We start from the raw sequence: 22,058 nt of genomic DNA, 5'->3' as shown, positions 1-22,058 counted from the left end.
CTTTTGCAGCTGTTTTAGACTAATTTCAGGGTGCTGATTCCAAATCAGATCTCAGATTTGCTCTATCACATCACTTTAATGCTATCGGCATACCCCATTTTCATTGATTTTAGCCGAAATTAACTTTGTCACTTATGATTGCAAGTTGTTGCGAGTCAGTGACTGCTTTAGTGTTAAAATATGGTGCTGTATTTTTAGGATAGTGTGTTTATAATATCATTTTATGTAGATATCCACATTTATTTAATGTTTTTCTTCTGCAGTTTTTATTGAAAATGCAACATTTGATATCTCAAAAACCTGATGCGATAGACAAAAACTGATGCCAGATTTGGAATCAGCACCCCAACGTTACCTTAAAACCGTTGGAATACCTTATGCCAGAACAAAGTGTGTTGACCAGTGTTATTGATCGCGCCAGCATCGACACTCTCCGAGTTTCTTGGTTCTTTCGGTAAAGTCACGTAGAATGGAAATAATAAAATAATAAAACATAATCAAATACAATTGTATAATAAAAATAAAACATAATAAAATAATTCTCACGACGTTTCGGCCACAACGCAAGTAGCCTGTCTAGACTCTGTCTCCTCGACAGACCTGCACTACACCTGAGGACGGATACTTGCGTTGTGGCCAAAACGTCGTGAGAATTATTTTATCATGTTTTATTTCATTATTTTATTATTTCCATTCTACGTGACTTTACCGAAAGAACCAAGAAGATGAATCCCTGCAGTCACGAAAGCTTTGAATCGAAATTTATTTATTTTATTATGTTTTATTTATATTATTTTATTATTTCCATTCTACGTGACTTTACCGAAAGAACCAAAAAGACGAATCCCTGCAGTCACGAAAACTTTAAATTCGAAATTTATTTATTTTATTATGTTTTATTTATATTATTTTATTATTTCCATTCTACGTGACTTTACCGAAAGAACCAAGAAGATGAATTCCTGCAGTCACGAAAGCTTTAAATCGAAACTCTCCGAGCTCTCGCCTTGCCCGATGTCCGGATGCCCTTCCAGAGGCTGAAGTAGAGGATGAGCAGCACCACGAAGAGGCAGATGGTGAGCTGCCAGCGAGGAAGCCCCAGGTTGTTGAGACCGCTGCTGTCGTGCAGGTGCAGCACTCCTCTCCTGCAACGCGGACAAAGACGACGAGGATGATGGCAACCCATCCCCCCCCCCCACCCACCTTCCTCGCGCGTGCCATGCATAGCCTTCAATATCAGAATTTGTATTTAGACCGAAGGCCGTGGGTTCAATCGTGACCCCTGACGCCTGCTGTATATTTGGAGTTGGAGTGTCTCTCTCTCTCTCTCGCTCTCCCCGTGGTGGTGTGGATTTTTCTCCGTGCCCTCCGGTTTTTCGGTCCACATTTAGAATCAACGTCGTCACGCGCTCAGAGTATTCGGCTGCTGTAAACGTCCACGTGTTGGTAATAATCCCACTTCGTTGAGCTATTATTTGTGAAAGCCAGGTCGCTTCTGAAAAAGAGCTATATTGCAGCTCAGTTGACCTTACCTGGTAAGATAAACATAGATAGATTATATATTTAACAGAATCCAATGAACCGATTAAGCTTTTGTTTGCAGATGTCCAACAGAGTTAAAGGTAATGAGGCGGAGATAAATAAATAAATGATAATAAATTGAATATCTCGGTACAAATTGCATAAGTACATACATTGCTGCAACAAAACATCAACCACAACACCACACCAAGACAACACAGCTGCTCAATAACATTGCACATACAAATTAAACTATCGGCATGTAGGTATCGATAGTCAGGTGCAGGAGCTCATGGGTCAGAACCAGGTGCAAAGAGGTTGACTGATGGTGCCAGGCTAGGTGCAGGAGATCATGGGACAGACCCAGGTGCAAAGAGGTTGACTGATGGTGCCAGGCTAGGTGCAGGAGATCATGGGATAGACTAAGGTGCCAAGAGGTTGACTGATCAGAATCAAAATTTGTATTCATCCTGCAGGAATCCGATTACTTATAATAAGACTATAACGAGACTATAATAAGATTGTTGGGCCAAGTGCTGTTTGTGAGCATAGCGAGCACCCTGATTAATGCAAGGCCTAGGCCTTACCGTTAGCCACATTGGCGAGATGTTAACTATCTCGCCTGGTATACAGGAGATCGTGGGATTTCATCTCAACCCTGACGCCTGAAAATGTGGAATTTGTGTGTCTCTCTCCCCGTGGTCGCATGGATAATTTCTCCGAGTCCTCCAGTTTTTCCCTCCACAATTAGAATCAGTCTAACACGTTTCGAGTATTTGGCTGCTATACATTTCCACGAGATAAGCCACTGCGTTGAGTTATCATTTGTGGCCAGGTCGCTTCTGAACAGAGCTATACAGCTCAGGGGGCCTTACCTGGTAAAATGAATACTGAGTTTTATAGTTTAGAATGCGATAACAGCGGTCGCCATACACCAACAAGTGGCGGTGATGGCACCAGGGAGCATGTGCCAGGCTAGGTGCGCTTCGTGGTCCATGGCAGGAGGTTTGGGGGCAGAGCGATCTTGAAAACCGGGACAATCGTTGCCACTCAAGCACTTGACTGGATTCCAGCTTGAGGCCAATACCAGCGACGAATATCTGACAACACTTGCTCTTGTTCATCCACGTACATTCACACGTCACGCTTGGTTCAAGGCCGAGTCGACCTAGGTAGGAGGCGCAGGTCCGGGTTCAGGTAATCGTCAATTTGGCCCGTTGGTGGAGCCGCGAGCGGGAATCAAACTCGGTTCTCTCTTTGCCGGAGGGTTCGTAGCGTGTGCCCAGGCTACCTCCACACCTCCCCCACCCCAAACAACAATCTGCTCGCTAAATGAGCAATTGTTCCAAAGGTCTGCCGAAGGCTACATAGGGGATATTTGTTTGTTTTATATTCTAGCAAATGCTTTTGTCAAGCCGCTCTTCCCCCTCCAACCCAGCTTAAATATACGCTCCAAGCCTGGTGGTGTTTCATTCAGACGCTGTCTTTCCGACAGACCTGTTCTTCACCTGAGGACGACTGCTTGCGTTGTGTCCGAAACGTCGTGAGAATTATTTTATTACGTTTTATTTTTATTATTTTATTATTTCCCTTCTACGTGACTTTACCGAAAGAACCAAGAAGATTCTAGGGGGTGTCGGGGGAAGAGGGTGGGGGGGGGCAGGGGGGGGGGGCGGCGGGGGCTCTTACTCACTCGTAGTACTCGGCTGACGGCGTGCTCTTGTACTTGGCGTACTTTGTGTGGAGGCTGCGGGGGGGCCGGGGGGAGCTGGGCGAGTGGTACTCGGTGCAGTTGGGCGTGTTCCACGAGTTATTGCAGTGGGTCCACGGCAGGTCGCCCGTGAACGACGAGAAGAGGTAGTGCAGCGACCACGCGATGATCACGTTGTAGTAGAAGCCGACGTAGAGCGCGATGAGGATCACCGTGTAGCCCACGCCTACACGGAGACATGGAGACATCCAGATCCCCGCACGCCTACACGGAGACACAGAGACACCCAGACCCCCAACATGCCTACACCGAGATGTGGAGGCACCCAGAATCGCCAACGCCTACACCGAGACACGGAGACACCTAGACACCCGCACACCTACACCGAGACACGGAGACCCCCGCATGCCTACACGGAGACCCCGCAATGCCTACACTAAGACATGGAGACACCCAAACCCCTCATGCCTACACCAAAGCACGGAGACACCTAGACACCAGCACGCCCACACCAAGACACGGAGACACCCTAAACCCACATGCCAACACCGAGACACGGAGACAACCAGACCCCCGAAGCCTACATCGAGACATGGAGACACCTAGACTCCGAACGCCAAAACAGAGAGATAGAAAAACCCAGACGCCCGCTGGCCTACATCGAGGCATGGAGACCCCCACACGCCTATACTGAGACATTGAGACACCCAGACCCTCGTATTACTACATCAAGACACGGAGACCCCCAGAGCCCCGAGGCCTACACCAAAACATGGAGACACCCAGAACCCGCACGCATACCCCGAGACACGGAGACACCCAGACCCCTCACGTCCACACAAAGACATGGAAACACCCAGATCCCGAATGACTACACAGAAACATGGACACCCCCGCACGCCTACACTGAGATATTGAGACACCCAGGCCCTCGTATTACTACACCAAGACACGGAGACACCCAGACCCACCGACACGGAGACACGGAGACATTCAGACCCCCTAAGCCTACACGAAGACACAGAGACACCCAGACCGCTCATGCCTACACCGAGACACGAGAACACGCAAAACACACACACCAACACCAAAACACGGAAACCCCCGCACGCCTACAAGCAGACATGGAGACACCCAGACCGCTGTATGCCTACACCGAGACACAGACACCCAGACCTGGCATGCCTACACATAGACATGGAAACACTAACCACTGCACACCTATAGCAAGACACGGATACACCCAGACCCATCATGCCTACACAGAGACACGGATACACCCAGACCCATCATGCCTACACAGAGACACGGAGACAACCAGACCCCACACGACAACACAGTTAGATGGAGAAACCCAGACCGCCGCAGGCATACACTGAGATACCGAGAAACCTATACCCCTCATGCCTACTCCGAGACACAGAGACACCCAGACCCCATAGGCCTACACTAAGACATGGAGACACCCAGTCCCCCACATGCCTAGACCAAGACACAGAGACACCCAGACCCCGCACGACTACACAGAGACAAGGAGACACCAGGACCATGCATGCCTACACACATACACGGAGACACCCAGACCCCCAAGGCCTACACCGCGACACGGAGACAACCAGACCCCGCGTGACAACACAGTGAGATGGAGACACCCAAACCCCAACCACCTACACCAAGACACTGAGACACGCAGACCCCCACACGACTACACTGAGACACAGAGACACCCAAACCCCCGAGGCCTAAATCAAGACACAGAGACACCCAGATTCCCCGAGGCCTAAATCAAGACACGGAGACACTCGGACCCCTCACGCCTACATCAAGACACAGAGACACCCAGATTCCCCGACACCGAGACAGGGAGACACCTAAACCCCCTAGGCCTGCACCGAGACAAGGAGACAACCACACCCTGAAAGCCTACACTGAGACACGGAAACACCCAGAAATGGCACACCAACACCGAAACACGGAAAACCCCGCATGTCTACACCAAGACGTGGAGACGCCCAGACCCCCGCATGCCTGCACCGAGACACAGAGTCACCCAGTGCCTGCACAACTACACAGAGACATGGAAAACTCCCAGAACCCACACACCTACACCGAAACATGGAGACCCTGCACGCCCACACCTAAACATGGAGACACCCAGACACCCCACATGCCTAAACCGAGAGACCGAGACACCTCGACCCCTCACGCCTACATTGAGACACAGAGACCCCTAGACACCCTAGGCCTACACCGAAACATTTAGACACCCAGACCCCCGGACACCGAGACAAGGAGACACCTAGACCCCCGCACGCCTACACTAAGAGAGAGACACCCAGACCCCTAACAGGAACACCCAGAACCCGCACACCAACACCGAAACACGGAAAACCCCGCACGCCTACACCTAGTTTTGGCGACACCCAGAGCACCTACGCCTACACCGTGGAGACATCCAGACCCCCACACAACTACACAGAGACACAGAGACACCAAGACCCCAACGACACCGAGACACGGAGACACCTAGACCCCCTAGGCCTAAACAGAGACACGGAGACACCCAGACCCCGAACGCCTACATCAAGACACAGAGACACCCAGACCCCCGCACGCCTACACAGAGACATGGAGACACGCAGACCCCCACACGCCTACACAGAGACATGGAGACACGCAGACCCCCGCACGCCTACACAGAGACATGGAGACACGCAGACCCCCGCACGCCTACAGAGAGACATGGAGACACGCAGACCCCTGCATACCTACACTGAGACACGGAGTCAGCCAGACCCCTGACGCCTAAACTGAGACAAGGGAACAACCAGAACCTGGACGCCCACACTGAGACATGGAGACCCCCGCATGCCTACACCGAGACACAGAGACACCCAGCCCACTCACGCCGACACCGAGACACGGAGACACCCAGACCGCACATGCCTACATAGAGACATGGAGACACCCAGACCGCACATGCCTACATAGAGACATGGAGACACCCAGACCCACGCACGCCTACACCGAGACAGGGAGACACTCAGACCCCCTCACACCTACGTCCAGGCACGGAGACACCCACACGCCTACAATGAGACACGGAGCCACCCAGCCCCCTCATGCCTACACCGAGACGTGGAAAAACTAGACCCCCCTCCACGACTACACTGAGACACGGAGACACCCAGACACCCTAAGTCTACATCAAGACAAGGAGACCCCCAGACCCACATGCCTACACCGAGATGGGGAGACACCCATACCCCGCATTTCTACACAAAGACACAGAGACACACAGACCATCATGCCTCAACTGAGACACGGGAACAACCAGAGCCTGGACGCCTACACCAATACATGGAGACCACCGCATGCCAACACCGAGATATGGAGACACCCAGACTCCTCACGCCTATACCAAGACAGGGGATCACCCAGAACCCGCATGCCGACAAAGAAACACGCAGACCTCTGCATGCCTACACCGAGACCCAGAGACCCCCACATGCCTACATCGAGACGTGGAGACACCCAGACACTGGAAGCCTACACAAAGACACTTGGACGCGTAGACCCCCAACGCCTACACCAAGTCACGGAGACACTCAGAGCACCCAATGCATACACGAAGACATGGAGGCCCCTGCACACCTACACTGACACATGGAGACACCCAGACCCCACACGCCTACACCGAGACACTGACACATGGAGACACCCAGACCCCACACGCCTACACTGAGACACTGACACATGGAGACACCCAGACCCCACACGCCTACACCGAGACACTGACACATGGAGACACCCAGACCCCACACGCCTACACTGAGACACTGACACATGGAGACACCCAGACCCCACACGCCTACACCGAGACACTGACACATGGAGACACCCAGACCCCACACACCTACACCGAGACACGGAGACACGGAGACCCCCAATGACTGCACCAAGACATGGAGACACCCAGACCCCTCACGCCTGCACTGAGACATGGAGACACCCAAACGCCCTAGGCCTACACCAAGACACGTAAATATCCAGAGCTGTCACGCCTACACCAAGACAGAGAGACACCCAGACCCTGCATGCCTACACTGAGACACAGAGACACCAAGACCTCTCATGCCTACACTGAGACACAGAGACACCAAGACCCCCTAGGCTTACACCGATATACGGGACAACACCCAGACCCCCACTCCACGACTGCAAGTTAAGCTAAAATTAAAATATTAATTAATTTGACCAGGTAAGGCCCACTGAGCTATATAGCTCTTTTTAAGTAGAATCCTGGCCACAAATGATAGCTCAATGAATTGTCTCATCGTGAGGAAATGGAAAGCAGAAAAATACTCTACACGCATCATGTTGATTCTAACTGTGGAGGTTGAAAAACTGGAAGACACTCAGAAAAATCTTACCCATCCCAAATAGACATCTGTGAAAAAGAGATGTATTGCTCATCGGATTCCTCCGGTGTAAATAAATATTCTGATTCTTTAATCCACGCGACCACTGGGAGAGAGACATGCAAACTCCAAATATACAGCAGGCATCAGCGTCGGGATCGAACCCACGACCTCCTGCATACCAGGTGACGGAGTTAACATCTCGCCACCGTGGGGTGGGTCCCGTTCACCGCCGAATCACGGAACGCGCAAGCGGTTAAGCATTAAGAAGTGTAGCGCTATTGTTTTTAAATATATTCTACTCACCGCAGAGAACTGTAGCGACACGACCCCACTCTATGATAGCTGGCTCCAAACTGTGCCACGTGCCACAGTACTGATAAAAAAAAATTGTTTTTCTTCGGGTTCTGTTCCGATGTACACGTACGATGACGTACGTGCACATCATCAGTTAAATCACTGCTGCTGTAGCTGCTGCTGCTGCTGTAGCTGCTGTTGTAGCAGAAGCTCCTGCTGCTTCAGTACAGAGCACCAATCACAGAATACATTTAGAAACGTGCGTTCAAAGTATTTTGGCTGATATCAATGTTCACGTGATGAGCTGGTTAAGCTCAGTAGGGCCATACCCGTCAAAGATGAAAGATAGTTTTAGTTTAGCAACCTTCAACGCGAAGCGAACGCACGGTGCATCTCGCGGCTGAGCTGAGGCGTGCGGCGTTAACCGGAGCGGCCTGCCAGACCCGAACCGGTGAACCTCGGCACCAACGCGCCACCAGCCGGGCCACGCTGCACGGCCCCGGGTGCGGCCGTGGCCTCGGCTTTACCTTTGAAGAGGGGGCAAATCTTCCAGACGCTGGCCGCTCCCTGCCGGTTGAACTGGCCCAGCGCCAGCTCCATGTAGAAGAGCGGCATGCCAGCAATGACGAGGAAGAGTACGTAGGGGATGAGGAACGCTCCTGTGAGAGAGGGAGAGAGATGGAGTGAGAGGTGGAGAGAGAGATGGAGTGAGTAAGATGGAGTGAGAGAGATGGAGTGAGAGAGATGAAGAGAGAGAGAGATGGAGAGATAGAGAGGGGTGGAGAGAGATAAAGAGAGAGTGGAGTGAGATGGAGAGAGAGAAAGGGGGGGGGGGAGAGAGATGGAGTGAGATGGAGAGAGAGGTGGAGAGATATGGAGAGAGAGAAAGGGGGGGAGAGAGATGGAGTGAGATGGAGAGAGAGGTGGAGAGAGATGGAGAGAGAGAAAGGGGGGGGGGGAGATGGAGTGAGATGGAGAGAGAGGCGGAGAGAGATGGAGAGAGAGAAAGGGGGGGGGAGAGAGATGGAGTGAGATGGAGAGAGAGGCGGAGAGAGATGGAGAGAGAGAAAGGGGAGGGGAGAGAGAGATGGAGTGAGATGGAGAGAGAGGCGGAGAGAGATGGAGAGAGAGAAAGGGGGGGGGGAGAGAGATGGAGTGAGATGGAGAGAGAGGCGGAGAGAGATGGAGAGAGAGAAAGGGGGGGGAGAGAGAGAGATGGAGTGAGATGGAGAGAGAGGCGGAGAGAGATGGAGAGAGAGAAAGGGGGGGGGAGAGAGATGGAGTGAGATGGAGAGAGAGGCGGAGAGAGATGGAGAGAGAGAAAGGGGGGGGGAGAGAGAGATGGAGTGAGATGGAGAGAGAGGCGGAGAGAGATGGAGAGAGAGAAATGGGGGGGGAGAGAGATGGAGTGAGATGGAGAGAGAGGCGGAGAGAGATGGAGAGAGAGAAAGGGGGGGGGGAGAGATGGAGTGAGATGGAGAGAGAGGTGGAGAGAGATGGAGAGAGAGAAAGGGGGGGAGAGAGATGGAGAGAGATGGAGAGAGAGGTGGAGAGAGATGGAGAGAGAGAAAGGGGGGGAGAGAGATGGAGTGAGATGGAGAGAGAGGCGGAGAGAGATGGAGAGAGAGAAAGGGGGGGGGAGAGAGAGATGGAGTGAGATGGAGAGAGAGGCGGAGAGAGATGGAGAGAGAGAAAGGGGGGGGGAGAGAGATGGAGTGAGATGGAGAGAGAGGCGGAGAGAGATGGAGAGAGAGAAAGGGGGGGGGAGAGATGGAGTGAGATGGAGAGAGAGGTGGAGAGAGATGGAGAGAGAGAAAGGGGGGGAGAGAGATGGAGAGAGATGGAGAGAGAGATAGATGAAGCCACAATGCAGCGGCGGTTGCAGCACCTCCAATTGGCACGGTTTAGCTATGCATGGTGGAAAAGGAGTTCAGCATCATACATACGTGTGTGGGCCATCGGACATGTCCGTGGAGAAACTCACTCGTCTACTAGATCACTCACCTGCCTAACCTATCACTCACCCGCCTACCCAATCACCCACGCACCTACCGGATAACCCACCCACCCTACCCGATCAACCACCCACCTTACCGATCACTCGCCCGCCTATCCGATCACTCACCCACCTACCCGATCACTCACCACTTATCCGATCATTCACGCGCCTAAACGATCACTCACCTGCCTATCTGAACACTCACCCGCCTACCCTATCACTCACTCACCTACCCGATCACCCATCCGCCTAACCGATCACTCACTCGCCAACCCAATCACTCACCCACCTACCCAATCACCCACGCGCGTGCCCTGTTACCCACCCGCCTACCCGATCAGTCACCTGCCTATCTGATCACTCACCCACCTACTCAATCACTCACCTGCCTACCCTATAATTCACCCACCTACACGATCATTCACCTGCCTACTTGATCACTCACCCTTCTAACCGATCACTCACCCGCCAGCAAGGAGATGAGCCTAACGGAGGGAGTTTGAATCGGCATGTGTGTTACCTGCTAGACTAGGACACATGGCCAGGATACATGGCCAACAAGAGCTTTATGGCTCTTTTTCTTTCAGAAGCGACCTGGCTATCATAAATGAAAGTTCAAAGAGGTGGCTTATTATCAAGTGGAAATGCATTGCAGCCAAATACTTAAACGGGTGATGTTTCCAAATGTGGAGGGAAAAACCGGAGGACCAAAAGAAAAATCCACACGACCACGTGGAGAGAGACACATGCAAACTCTAAATATACAGCAGGTGTCAGGGTCGGGATCAGACCCACGATATTCTGCATACCATCCGAGGAAAAGAACATATCGCCATCGCGTACACAGAGAAGCACGCAGAGACAGACGCTGAGAGGCAGAGAGAGAGGAATACACAGGGTGTGTGAGCGTACGGTGAGTGAGACTACTTACGGTGAGACTTACAGAGTGACAGCCAGAGGCGGGAATGTCACCTACCCAATCACCTACCTACCCAATCACCTACCTACCCAATCACCTACCTACCCAATAACCTACCTACCAAATGACCTCCCTACCCAATCACCTACCTACCCAATCACCTACCTACCCAATAACCTACCTACCAAATGACCTCCCTACCCAGTCACCTACCTACCCAATCAACTGCCTACCCAATCACCTACCCAATAACATATCTACCCAATCAACGCATACCCAATCACCTGCCTAACCCATCCACTGCCTACCCAATCATCTATCTAACTACCCAATCACCTACCTATTCAGTCACCTACCTACCCAATTAACTAATTACCCAATCAACTGCCTACCCAATCGCCTACCAACGCAATCACAGACCTACCCAATCACCCGCCTACCCATTTACCTGCCTACCCAATCACATGCCTGCCCAATCACCTACATAACATCCATCCAGCAATGTATTGACAACGGGCTGTAAGTGAGATTCATTCTTTAAGTCAAGAGCACAGAGTTGCCAAGCTTGTAGTCCAGAGCTTTGGAGTTGAAGTTTGTGGATCAGATGGCGTTGTCAACTTCTCAAATTGGCTGGGTTGAGAGGGGAATTTATTATTCCGTTTGTTTGCCTAGGAGAGCCACGATGAGTCTCAGGAGTCATTTTCAGGAGGGTCCTACCAGGTTTTTCAGTGCACAGGGCGATGCTGATGCTGCTGTGTATAATCCTAACTGGAGTAAATTGCAGGTAATTTGTCAACATTTGGGATGTAAATTTTGATTTAAAGCTTTCGTGACTGCAGGGATTCATATTCTCGGTTCTTTCGGTAAAGTCACGTAGAAGGGAAATAATAAACTAATATAAATATGAAACAATAAAAAATCGCAATTTTTAATATTTATATAATTTTATGACTTTACCGAAAGAACCAAGAATATTTCGGATGTACTTGGCCGGTAGCAGTTACACCATAGATGGGTTTTGTTATTTAGCAATGGGGTCAAGAAACGGGAGAAGCCGGAGGTAACCCCACACAGAACCGGGGGAGAGAGAAAATTAGAGCTTCCCCACAAGGGAGAGGGCACCTCAGTTGAGAATCGGAACCCAGGCCCCGCGTGGCTTTCAGCGCGAGAGTTGAGCACTGCGCCACCACCCTGCCCGCCCGGAGCACAGCGAGCGAGACAAAGACGGAGAGGGAGACGGAGGGAGAAGTGGGAATTCCTGAGCCTGGAGTTGGATCAAGGAGGAGGGTTCTAGGAACCTCCCAAGGTTCTCAGTCTAGATGTAAAGATGCATAGCTGCAGTGGCTTCCTAATACACCTGGTCAACACACTTTGTTCTGGCATAAGGTATTCCAACGGTTTTAAGGTAATTTTGGGGTGCTGATTCCAAATCTGGCATCAGTTTTTGTCTATCACATCAGGTTTTTTAGATATCAAATATTGCATTTTCAATAAAAACTGCAGAAGAAAAATATTAAATATATGTGGATATCTACATAAAATGATATTATAAACACACTATCCTAAAAATACAGCACCATATTTTAACACTAAAGCAGTCACTGACTCGCAACAACTTGCAATCATAAGTGACAGAGTTAATTTCGGGTAAAATCAATGAAAATGGGGTATGCCGATAGCATAAAAATGATGTGATAGAGCAAATCTGAGATCAGATGATTTGGAATCAGCAGCCTGAAATTAGTCTAGAACAGCTGCAAAAGTCCAGGCCAGAAAAAAATGTTTTTTTTGTTGTTGACCAGTGATATATCGGAGGGGGGTGGGTGGGTGTCTAAACTGTGAATCTGTTTAAATCGGACCCTACATTCAATAATAATTACTCATTACAACATTACATTTCTATGCACCAACGCCCCCTAGTTCCACCACTGTCTCCTCGGTACAAAGGGATTTCGTGGACAAAAGAAATTCCAAGCAGTTGGGGCAGCAGCAGAGAGGGAGCGATCTCCCACTGAGTAAAGCTTGACTGAAGGTTTTGACGTCCAGGACCTTTATTGCTACAGGTTCATTAAAAGGGAATTTGCCGACACAATGAAAGGGCAAGTGTCTCCGTGTCTCCATCACAGCGTGTGTCTCTGTGTCTGTCTCCATCCCTCCGCGCGTCCGTGTCTGCCTCCATGTGTCGGTATGTGTGTCTCTCTCAGAATGGGGAGCGGTAGTGCAGCAGTTGGCACACTGCACTAGGAACCCTGTGATCTCGCTGGGTTCCTAGTGGGTGTGCTTGTTCACGTTCCCTCCTTTGGCTTCCACTCCGTAAGTCTCACCGAAAGCATCTCGCTCACCGTACGCTCACGCACCCCGTGTGCTCCTCTCTCTGCCTCTCGGTGTCAATCTCTGCGTGGTTCTCTGTGTACGTGGTGGCGAGATGTTAACTACCTCGCCTGGTATGCAGGAGGTCGTGGGTTCAATCCCGACCCTGACGCCTGCTGCATATTTGGAGTCTGCGTGCCTCTCTCGCTGTGGTTGCGTGGATGTTTCACCCATCTTCCCGATCATCACGCCTTTAGAGTATTTGGCTGCTGTACATTTCCACGTGATGATAAGACACTTTGTTGACCAATCATTTGTGATCGCCAGGTCGCTTCTGGAATAGAGCAGTACAGCTCAGTGGGCCTTCTTAGCTGGTGAAATAAAAAGTTTCGTTTTTGTTTTGTTCGAGTCCCACTCATGGCCAACAACACCAGTGACAATAATCTGAACCGGTCATGGGCCTCCCCTAGGTCGACTCAGCCTCAAATGGGTGCTGGTACGATGTGTAAACATCACCACTGGGGAAACAAAGTCGGTCGGGCGTGGTGCTGGCCACCCACCCCCTCGTGTGCAGTGACGGCCTTCATAGGTGCTCGCTGACAGAACTTGACCCAAAAGTCTGTTCAGGCTACACGGGGGATCTTTGTTTTTGTGTGTTTCTTTGTGTCGGGTCTGTGTCCATGTACCAAACACTTGGACAGCTGCGGCCTGTAGCTGTGTCAATGATATCCCAATTAGTTTGAGATCCCACGCGTTTTATTTACGTTTAATTCTGATTGCTCTGCAATCTACTTTTCTCCGTGGCGGCGTTTCGGCGTTGCACAACGCGTCTGTATGGATAATGATGATGATGATGATAGTAGTTCATAACTATTCTTAGGTTTTTTCGGTAAAGTCACGTAGGTAAAACATCAAAATTAATAAAAATAAAATAAAATTTTGATGTTTTACCTACGTGACTTTACCGAAAAAACCCAAGAATATGAATCCTTGCAGTCACGAAAGCTTCAAATCTAGAAGAAATAACTAGTTCATAATTTGGAACACGCACCATTTCCGCTCATTCGGGGCAACCAAAAGAGCGAGACTGACAATGATTCAGAGGTGCGGGAGAACGGAGCAAGGCAGACAGAGTCTGAGCTACCAATAATCGCCCAAGTTCTGGCCTCCAACGCTGGGTGGGATGCGTGACCAACTCCACGCTTTCTAAAATGATGTCAAACATCACAACCGTGGAGGGACAAGGGAAGAGAGGGACGCAGTGATGGACGCACACCGACACGACACTCACCTCCGCCGTTCTTGTAGCACAGGTAAGGGAATCGCCAGACATTGGCCAGGTCTACCGCAAATCCAATCACGGACAGCAGAAAGTCGATCTTCTTGCCCCACGTCTCTCGCTCCACCGAGCATCCGTCCACTCGCAGCGCCGCCTCGTCCAGCACCACCACCTCCCTCACGTCCTTCTCCGCATCCTCCGCCCCCTCGACCCTCCTCGCGTCGTCTCCGCCGCCGGCTTCCTTAGAGCCGTCGACGGCCGCGTCGCCGCCGAAGTCGTCTTCGTCGTCGTCGGGCATCGCGCAGCGAACGCCGTTCTGCCCCTTGCCCACCGCCTCGTGCATCTCGATGTGTTGGGGGCCGCGCGCAGACGACGCAGACGCCGCCGCTGCCGCCGCGTCCCCGGCACCTCGGGGGGCAGCCTCCGTGGCCTGGCCCAGGGGTCTGGCGTGAGCGGGGTCTTCTGTGGCCGGTGTCGGAGTGTCGGTGCCCTCTCCCTTGCGGATCTGCCGTGGGTCCGGGAGGTTGGGGGCGCAAACGTCAACGGGCGCGCCACGTCCGATTGGCGCGGATGGCTACGCGCGGTGCGAAAAAAGTTCAGCGCGCGCACACACAAAGACAAAGATGCCCACGTGTAGCCTTAACTGACTGTTGGGGCAAGTGCTGTTAGCGAGCTCCTGTGAAGGCCGGCACAGCACACGAGGGGGTGGGTGGCCAGCACCACGCCCGGCCGCGCCTTTGTCTGCCTAGTGGCGATGTTTACACACCGCACAAGGTACTCATTTGAGGTTGAGTCGACCTAGGGAAGGCTCAGGACCGGTTCGGATAATCATCATTGGTGTTGGCGGCCGTGAACGGGAATCGAACTCGGATCGCCGGGCTCATAGCGCAGCGCACTAACCACTGCACTACCGCTCCCCGCAACATACAGGGACAGATGAATTATGTTTTCCCATCGCGACGGCTGACGTGTGAAGAGCACTCGGCCTTTGAGCATCATGAAATAAACCCATCAAGCAGTTCGTGGAGTACGGAACGTGTCGAGTTTTGTGTTTGCTGTTGTCGCTACCTACGCCACCGCTGCCTCGAGCTGCAGCATCGCCCAAAATGATCGGTGTCATCTTCTTGGTCACGTAGAATGGAAATAATAAAATAATAAAAATAAAACATAATAAAATAATTCTCACGACGTTTCGGTCACAACGCAAGCAGCCGTCCTCTGGTGGAGAGCAGGTATGTCGAGAAGACAGAGTCTGAATGACTCTGAGGACGGCTGCTTGCGTTGTGGCCGAAACGTCGTGAGAATTATTTTATTATGCTTTATTTTTATTATTCTATTATTTATCTTCCACGTGACTTTACCGAAAGAACCAAGAAGATGAATCCCTGCAGTCACGAAAGCTTTAAACCGAAACATTGGTGTCCTGTGCCGTCCAGAATGAGTTACGATTACGACGACGAAACAGGCCACGGGCGTCAATTCTCTGCATCGCTGCGAATGCTCTCCCTCGGTCACCGCTGGGTGGAATCTATTGCGATGGCGACCCAGCACGTAGTGGCCACGATGTGGATTAAAAACACGCAGTCGTGACTCGACGATTAACCCGAAAAGGCGAGTTACTTAACAGAGGCGCCTTGACCCCAACACCCTGTGGCGAGCCTTGAAATGAAAAAAAAAACGACACCGATCATTTTTCGATTTAAAGCTTTCGTGACTGCAGGGATTCATATTCTTGTTTTTTTCGGTAAAGTCACGTAGAATGGAAATAATAAAATAATAAAAATAACACATAATAAAATAATTCTCACGACGTTTCGGCCACAACGCAAGCAGCCGTCCTCAGGTGGAGAACAGGTCTGTCGAGAAGACAGAATCTGTCTTCAGGTGGAGAACAGGTCTGTCGAGAAGACAGACGCTGTCTTCTCGACAGACCTGTTCTCCACCTGAGGACGGCTGCTTGCGTTGTGGCCGAAACGTCGTGAGAATAATTTTATTATGTTTTATTTTTATTATTTTATTATTTCCATTCTACGTGACTTTACCGAAAAAAACAAGAATATGAATCCCTGCAGTCACGAAAGCTTTAAATCGAAAAATGATCGGTGTCGTTTTTTTTTTCATTTCAAGGCTCGCCACAGGGTGTTGGGGTCAAGGCGCCTCTGTTAAGTAACTCGCCTTTTCGGCTTAATCGTCGAGTCACGACTGCGTGTTTTTAATCCACATCGTGGCCACTACGTGCTGGGTCGCCATCGCAATAGATTCCACCCAGCGGTGACCGAGGGAGAGCATTCGCAGCGATGCAGAGAATTGACGCCCGTGGCCTGTTTCGTCGTCGTAATCGTAACTCATTCTGGACGGCACAGGACACCAATGTTTCGGTTTAAAGCTTTCGTGACTGCAGGGATTCATCTTCTTGGTTCTTTCGGTAAAGTCACGTGGAAGATAAATAATAAAATAATAAAAATAAAGCATAATAAAATAATTCTCACGACGTTTCGGCCACAACGCAAGCAGCCGTCCTCAGAGTCATTCAGACTGTCTTCTCGACAGACCTGCTCTCCACCTGAGGACGGCTGCTTGCGTTGTGGCCGAAACGTCGTGAGAATAATTTCATTATGTTTTATTTTTATTATTTTATTATTTCCATTCTACGTGACTTTACCGAAAGAACCAAGAAGAAGGACACCAATGCTCGCCGCTGGGCAACCGCACACACGGAGTCTCCGCTTCCACACTCTACAGGGCCCACGATGCAGCGCAGTTCTCCAGGAGCCGCCGATGGTTTAACGGCCAAATGCACAAAAGGCTGAGCGCATTTCATGCGCGTTTTGGGTGTGCGTGAGTGTCGTGTGTGTGTGTGTGTTTGTGGGGAGCGGTAGTGTAGCGGTGAGCACGCTGCGCTACGAACCCGGCATCCCGTGTTCGATTCCCGCTCACAGCCATCACCAGTGACGATTATCTAAATCGGTCTTGGGCCTCCCCCTAGGTCGACTCAGCCTCAAATGAGTACGGTGTGTAAACATCGCCACGAAAAAGACAAAGGCGGCCGGGCGTGGTTCTGGCCTTCAAACCATTAATGTGCCGTGACGGCCTTCAATAGGTGCTACTCGCTAACAGCACGTAGCCCCAACAGTCTGCTGAGGCTATACGGGGGACCTTTGTCTTTGTTTTTTTTGTTTGGGATGCGCTATTTTCTCGGCCGGCGCGCTTTTTTAAATTTTCAATTGCGTTTAGATTTTCTGGCAAATTTACAGACTTTGCAGATTAGATTCGGGGCGGATTTAACAGATGCTCCGTTGCGCGAACAAAAAACTTTCGGCCTTATCCAGACCACCAGTTCAGCGGAACTGAGTGCGTGGCCGTGTTTATGTTAAAGATGTCACTCGGCCACCGCCGTTCGACGCGTAGCAGACGTGGAACTGAACGCAGGTGGTCGCGCTAGCCGCTGTGCCACAGCCGTAGCAGTCAACCCACACGGTCTACGCCGGATTCTTGCGCAGGGAAATTGAGTTTTCACGTCCATGCGGCATACAGCCGTTTCAATACGGGCAAAATATGTATACATATATGAATATAAAGATACGTATATTTTTTTGTCTATTTGTTTGTGTTTCTCCCTTGTGATGGGACGTTGTAGGATGAACGTTGAGATTTATAAGGGCACGGGGTGATTAATAAGATCTGAATTGGTCTGTAATGCGATAGGCACTGACAGGTATGCACCGATCCCCGCAAATTGTGTTAATTGTAAAGCTATTATATTTGATATTGTATCGTTAATTTGCTGCGTGCTTAAAAAAAATAATAATGACTACAAGGTTAGTACTCTTATGTCTTTCGGTAAAGTCACGTAGGTAAAAAAATTAAATAAATAATGAAAATAAAAAAAAATTAATAAAATAATAAATCACGACGTTTCGGAGGCAACACAAGTCTCCGTCATCAGGTGGGACCGTCACAGCCAGATTTGCTGTATCAAGTGAGGCAGGGATTCCAAGATGCAAGTTCTTAAATACAGGAGTTTGTGAAGGCCACCGCAGATGACCTTCGTCTCATCTCGTGCCACACTTTCCGATCCCACGTGACTTCGGTCGATGATTCTTTAACAAACAAACAAACAAAAACACAACGCTTAAGTACAAATACGCGTACACACGGATCCAATTATAGACACCCCAGCTGAGTTGAATATCGTGTGAGCGATATTGCTGAGTGAAGAGTGTTCACGTATCTACTGAGAACATTGCGATGTGTAGATTGGAGCGAAAATGTACGTATATGTTGGAAGTCTCACTATGATTTGAGCGGGGTGTCTATGAGTGGATCATCCTCGTGCGTTTTGCCCCTAAAACAATCGATCAGCTGGGGGGATCAATTGAAATAATCGGCCTTTTGTAGTTGATCACGTTTCACTTTCGTGATCCATCACTTTTATCGGCACACTCGGGATTGTGTTTCGGCTAACGACGATTACAATATTATTTTATTTCTATTATTACTTTTATTAATTTTAATTTCATTTTTTACCTACATGGTGACTTTATCGAAAAAACCAAGAGTGTGAATCTTGGGGCAAGCGCCGCGAGAGAGCGTCCCTATGAAGGGTCGGGGCACGTGCGATGGGCGAGGTAGTGGGCCGATGCCATCCCCGGCCGCCTTTGTCTCTCCTCCGTTGCGGCAGCGGGTACTAGTTTTGAGGCTGAGTCGACTTAGGGCACGCCCCGATTTTCGCAACCCGATGTTAGCCATGAGCGGGAATCGAACTCGGTTCGCCAGATTCGTCGCGCAGTGCGCTAACCACTGCATTACCCTCCCACCCTCGATTATAAAACAAAGACAAAGATCCCCCGTGTAGCCTTAAACAGACTGTTGGGGGCAAGTGCTGTAAACGAGCCATCTATGAAGGCCGGCACGGCACACGAGGGGGTGGGTGGCAAACAACCACTCCCGGCCGCCTTCGTCTCCCCAGTGGCGATGTTTACACACCGCACCAGGTACTCGTTAGAGGCTGAGTCGACCTAGGGGAGGCCCAGGACCGGTTTAGATAATCTTCACTGGTGTTGGCCGTGAGCGGGAATCGAACTCGGGTCGCTGGGCTTGTAACGCAGCGCGCTAACCGCTGCACCACCGCTCCCCCCCCCCCAGTTATATCCACGCGCTTGAACAGAGACAAACTGCACTCTCTTGACAAAACAGAGGCTCCATCGCCGTGCGTGCTGTCGCCTCCCTGCGCCTATTCAGCCGCCCGAGGGACTCTACGTAGAACCCCATTGTAGCTGTTGTGTTGCAAAGACTCACACGGAGACCCATAGGCTCACACAGAGACCCATAGACTCACACAGAGACCCATAGACTCACACGGAGACCCATAGACTCACACAGAGACCCATAGACTCACGCAGTCTCATAGACTCACACGAGGACCCACAGACTCGTGCAGTGTCATCGACTCACACGGAGGGTCCATACACCCGCACAGAGACCGATTGACTAACACAGAGACCCGTAGACTCACATAGAGACCCGTAGACTCACATAGAGACCCGTAGACTCACATAGATACATGTAGACTCACATAGAGACCCGTAGACCCACATAGAGACCCATAGACTCACATAGAGACCCATAGACTCACACAGAGACCCGTAGACTCACATAGAGACCCATAGACTCACACAGAGACCCGTAGACTCACATAGAGACCCATAGACTCACACAGAGACCCGTAGACTCACATAGAGACCCATAGACTCATATAGAGACCCATAGACTCACATAGAGACCCATAGACTCATATAGAGACCCGTAGACTCACATAGAGACCCATAGACTCATATAGAGACCCATATACTCACATAGAGACCCATAGACTCAAATAGAGACCCGTAAACTCACATAGAGACCCATAGACTCACACAGAGACCCATAGACTCACATAGAGATCCATAGACTCACATAGATACATGTAGACTCACATAGAGACCCATAGACTCACATAGAGACCCGTAGACTCACATAAAAGTCAGGTTCAGCGTCAACAGCTGCGGCTGCATCTGTATGAATGTTGAACTTCTTTCGCACCGCGCGTATTGAACCGTGCTGATCTTTGATTGCATTTGTTCAAACTGCACAGGGTAGGTCAACAGCTCTGCATAAACAACAGATACGTTTAAAAATAGACCGACGTTTCGGGCGACGGGCGTTCTGGATCAAGGGCAGTAAAGGAGGCAGCCTGGCAATATAGTTTTTTTTCGGTTAAATCGCGTAAAAAAAATTTGTCTGTGTCGGGTGGTGACGGGTTTAACGACACATTTATTATATTTACACGGTCTAACCTGCCATAAAACCCTCGATTGTGGATGATATCGGTCGCGAAAGCCTCTTCCTACTGCTCGCTGTTGAGCTGAGGCTGCCTGCCGTTGCTGCGTGTGGATTTCTATCGCGTGGCAAACGCAAACGGTCAGCGAGGTGGACCACGGCGATTTGACGCTCACACCGCGGCACACAGTTGGACTATTTGTGTGCGGGTGTTGTAACACGGCGGCGCTGTTGACTCGCGTGACACGCGATTGCCAACACGGTTTTATAACTTGAAAAAAAATACACATTCGCGCGGCATTTTGATAATAACGCGTGCGAACGGAGGAGCCAACGTTTTCGATAGCAGTTTAGGAAACGTTTCGCGCGATCTCGGGCAGGATAACGGGATGATCGCGACGACGATGAACGGCACGGGGGAGTGGCAGAAGAGCAGCCAAAGGAGGGAAGAAGACGGAGCAGATGGAAGCGGCGTGGGGGATCAGCTGTCGTGCGGGAGCGAGACGGTGGAAGCAGTGAGAGAGATTTCCAGCCAGCAGTGGAGAGATCGTGACCGAACGACGACGACGACGACGATGTGGGAAAGCGAGACGCGTCACAACAGTACTTACGTGTAAAACTTTAAGGAAGCCTGCAAAAGTGTAGCGGTCGGATCTTAACATGACTGCTGATCTTGCAGCGGCAGTCTCAGATTAAAAGATGTCTTTGTGTGTGTGTGTATGTAGGCTACACGGCGGGAGATCTTTGCCTTTATATAAGCAGTAGACACTGTGTGTGTCTGTGTGTGTGCGCGCGCGTGTGAAGAGCACAGAGATTCCACCACGACCACCACCACCACCACCACCACGACCACCACCACGACCACCACCACGACCACCACCACCACGACCACCACCACCAACCACCACGTTAGCTCTCCATCAACTCGTATCCCTCGAGCGGCAAAAGGCAGATGGCTTTAAATGTGAGTGGAGGGTGTGTCCACGGAGGAGGGAGTGCTGGCGGTGGTGGTTGCGCTGCTGGTGATGATGGAGGGGATGATGGTTGGGGTGGTGGTGGTGGTGGGGGGAGATGGAGTCTGTCCACGCACGCCACGTAACTAACCAAAACAAAATTGACAAAGATCCCCCGTGTAGCCTTGGCAGACGGTCGGGGCAAGTGCTGTTGGCGAGTAGCACCGATGAAGGCCGGCACGGCGCAGGAGTGGGTGGGTGGCCAGCACCACGCCCGGCCGCCTTTGTCTTCCCAGTGGCGATGTTTACACATGTGTTTACACATGTGTA

The 22,058-nt window shown here is 50.7% G+C and overlaps 1 protein-coding gene across 1 annotated transcript in view; it reads right to left on the bottom strand.

Annotated features, from left to right (window-relative positions):
* LOC144732336 (sodium-dependent noradrenaline transporter-like) overlaps nt 1-21,659 on the bottom strand; it is a 47,684-nt gene extending 26,025 nt beyond the window's left edge. Inside the window, exons 1-5 of the mRNA XM_078613815.1 lie at nt 21,387-21,659; nt 14,470-14,962; nt 8,478-8,609; nt 3,215-3,458; nt 1,007-1,145 (exon numbers count right to left, since the gene is read on the bottom strand). Coding sequence (XP_078469941.1) covers nt 1,007-1,145; nt 3,215-3,458; nt 8,478-8,609; nt 14,470-14,962; nt 21,387-21,437 — 1,059 coding nt within the window. The 5' untranslated portion in view covers nt 21,438-21,659. The remainder of the gene's footprint in view (nt 1-1,006; nt 1,146-3,214; nt 3,459-8,477; nt 8,610-14,469; nt 14,963-21,386) is intronic.
* Between the last annotated feature and the right edge of the window lie 399 nt (nt 21,660-22,058).

Source organism: Lampetra planeri, chromosome 42 (assembly GCF_965212315.1).
Source record: "Lampetra planeri chromosome 42, kcLamPlan1.2.h2, whole genome shotgun sequence".
Taxonomy (NCBI): Eukaryota; Metazoa; Chordata; class Hyperoartia; order Petromyzontiformes; family Petromyzontidae; genus Lampetra; species Lampetra planeri.
The sequence above is the reverse complement of the archived record's forward strand: the minus strand, read 5'-3'. Positions and strand labels throughout refer to the sequence as shown.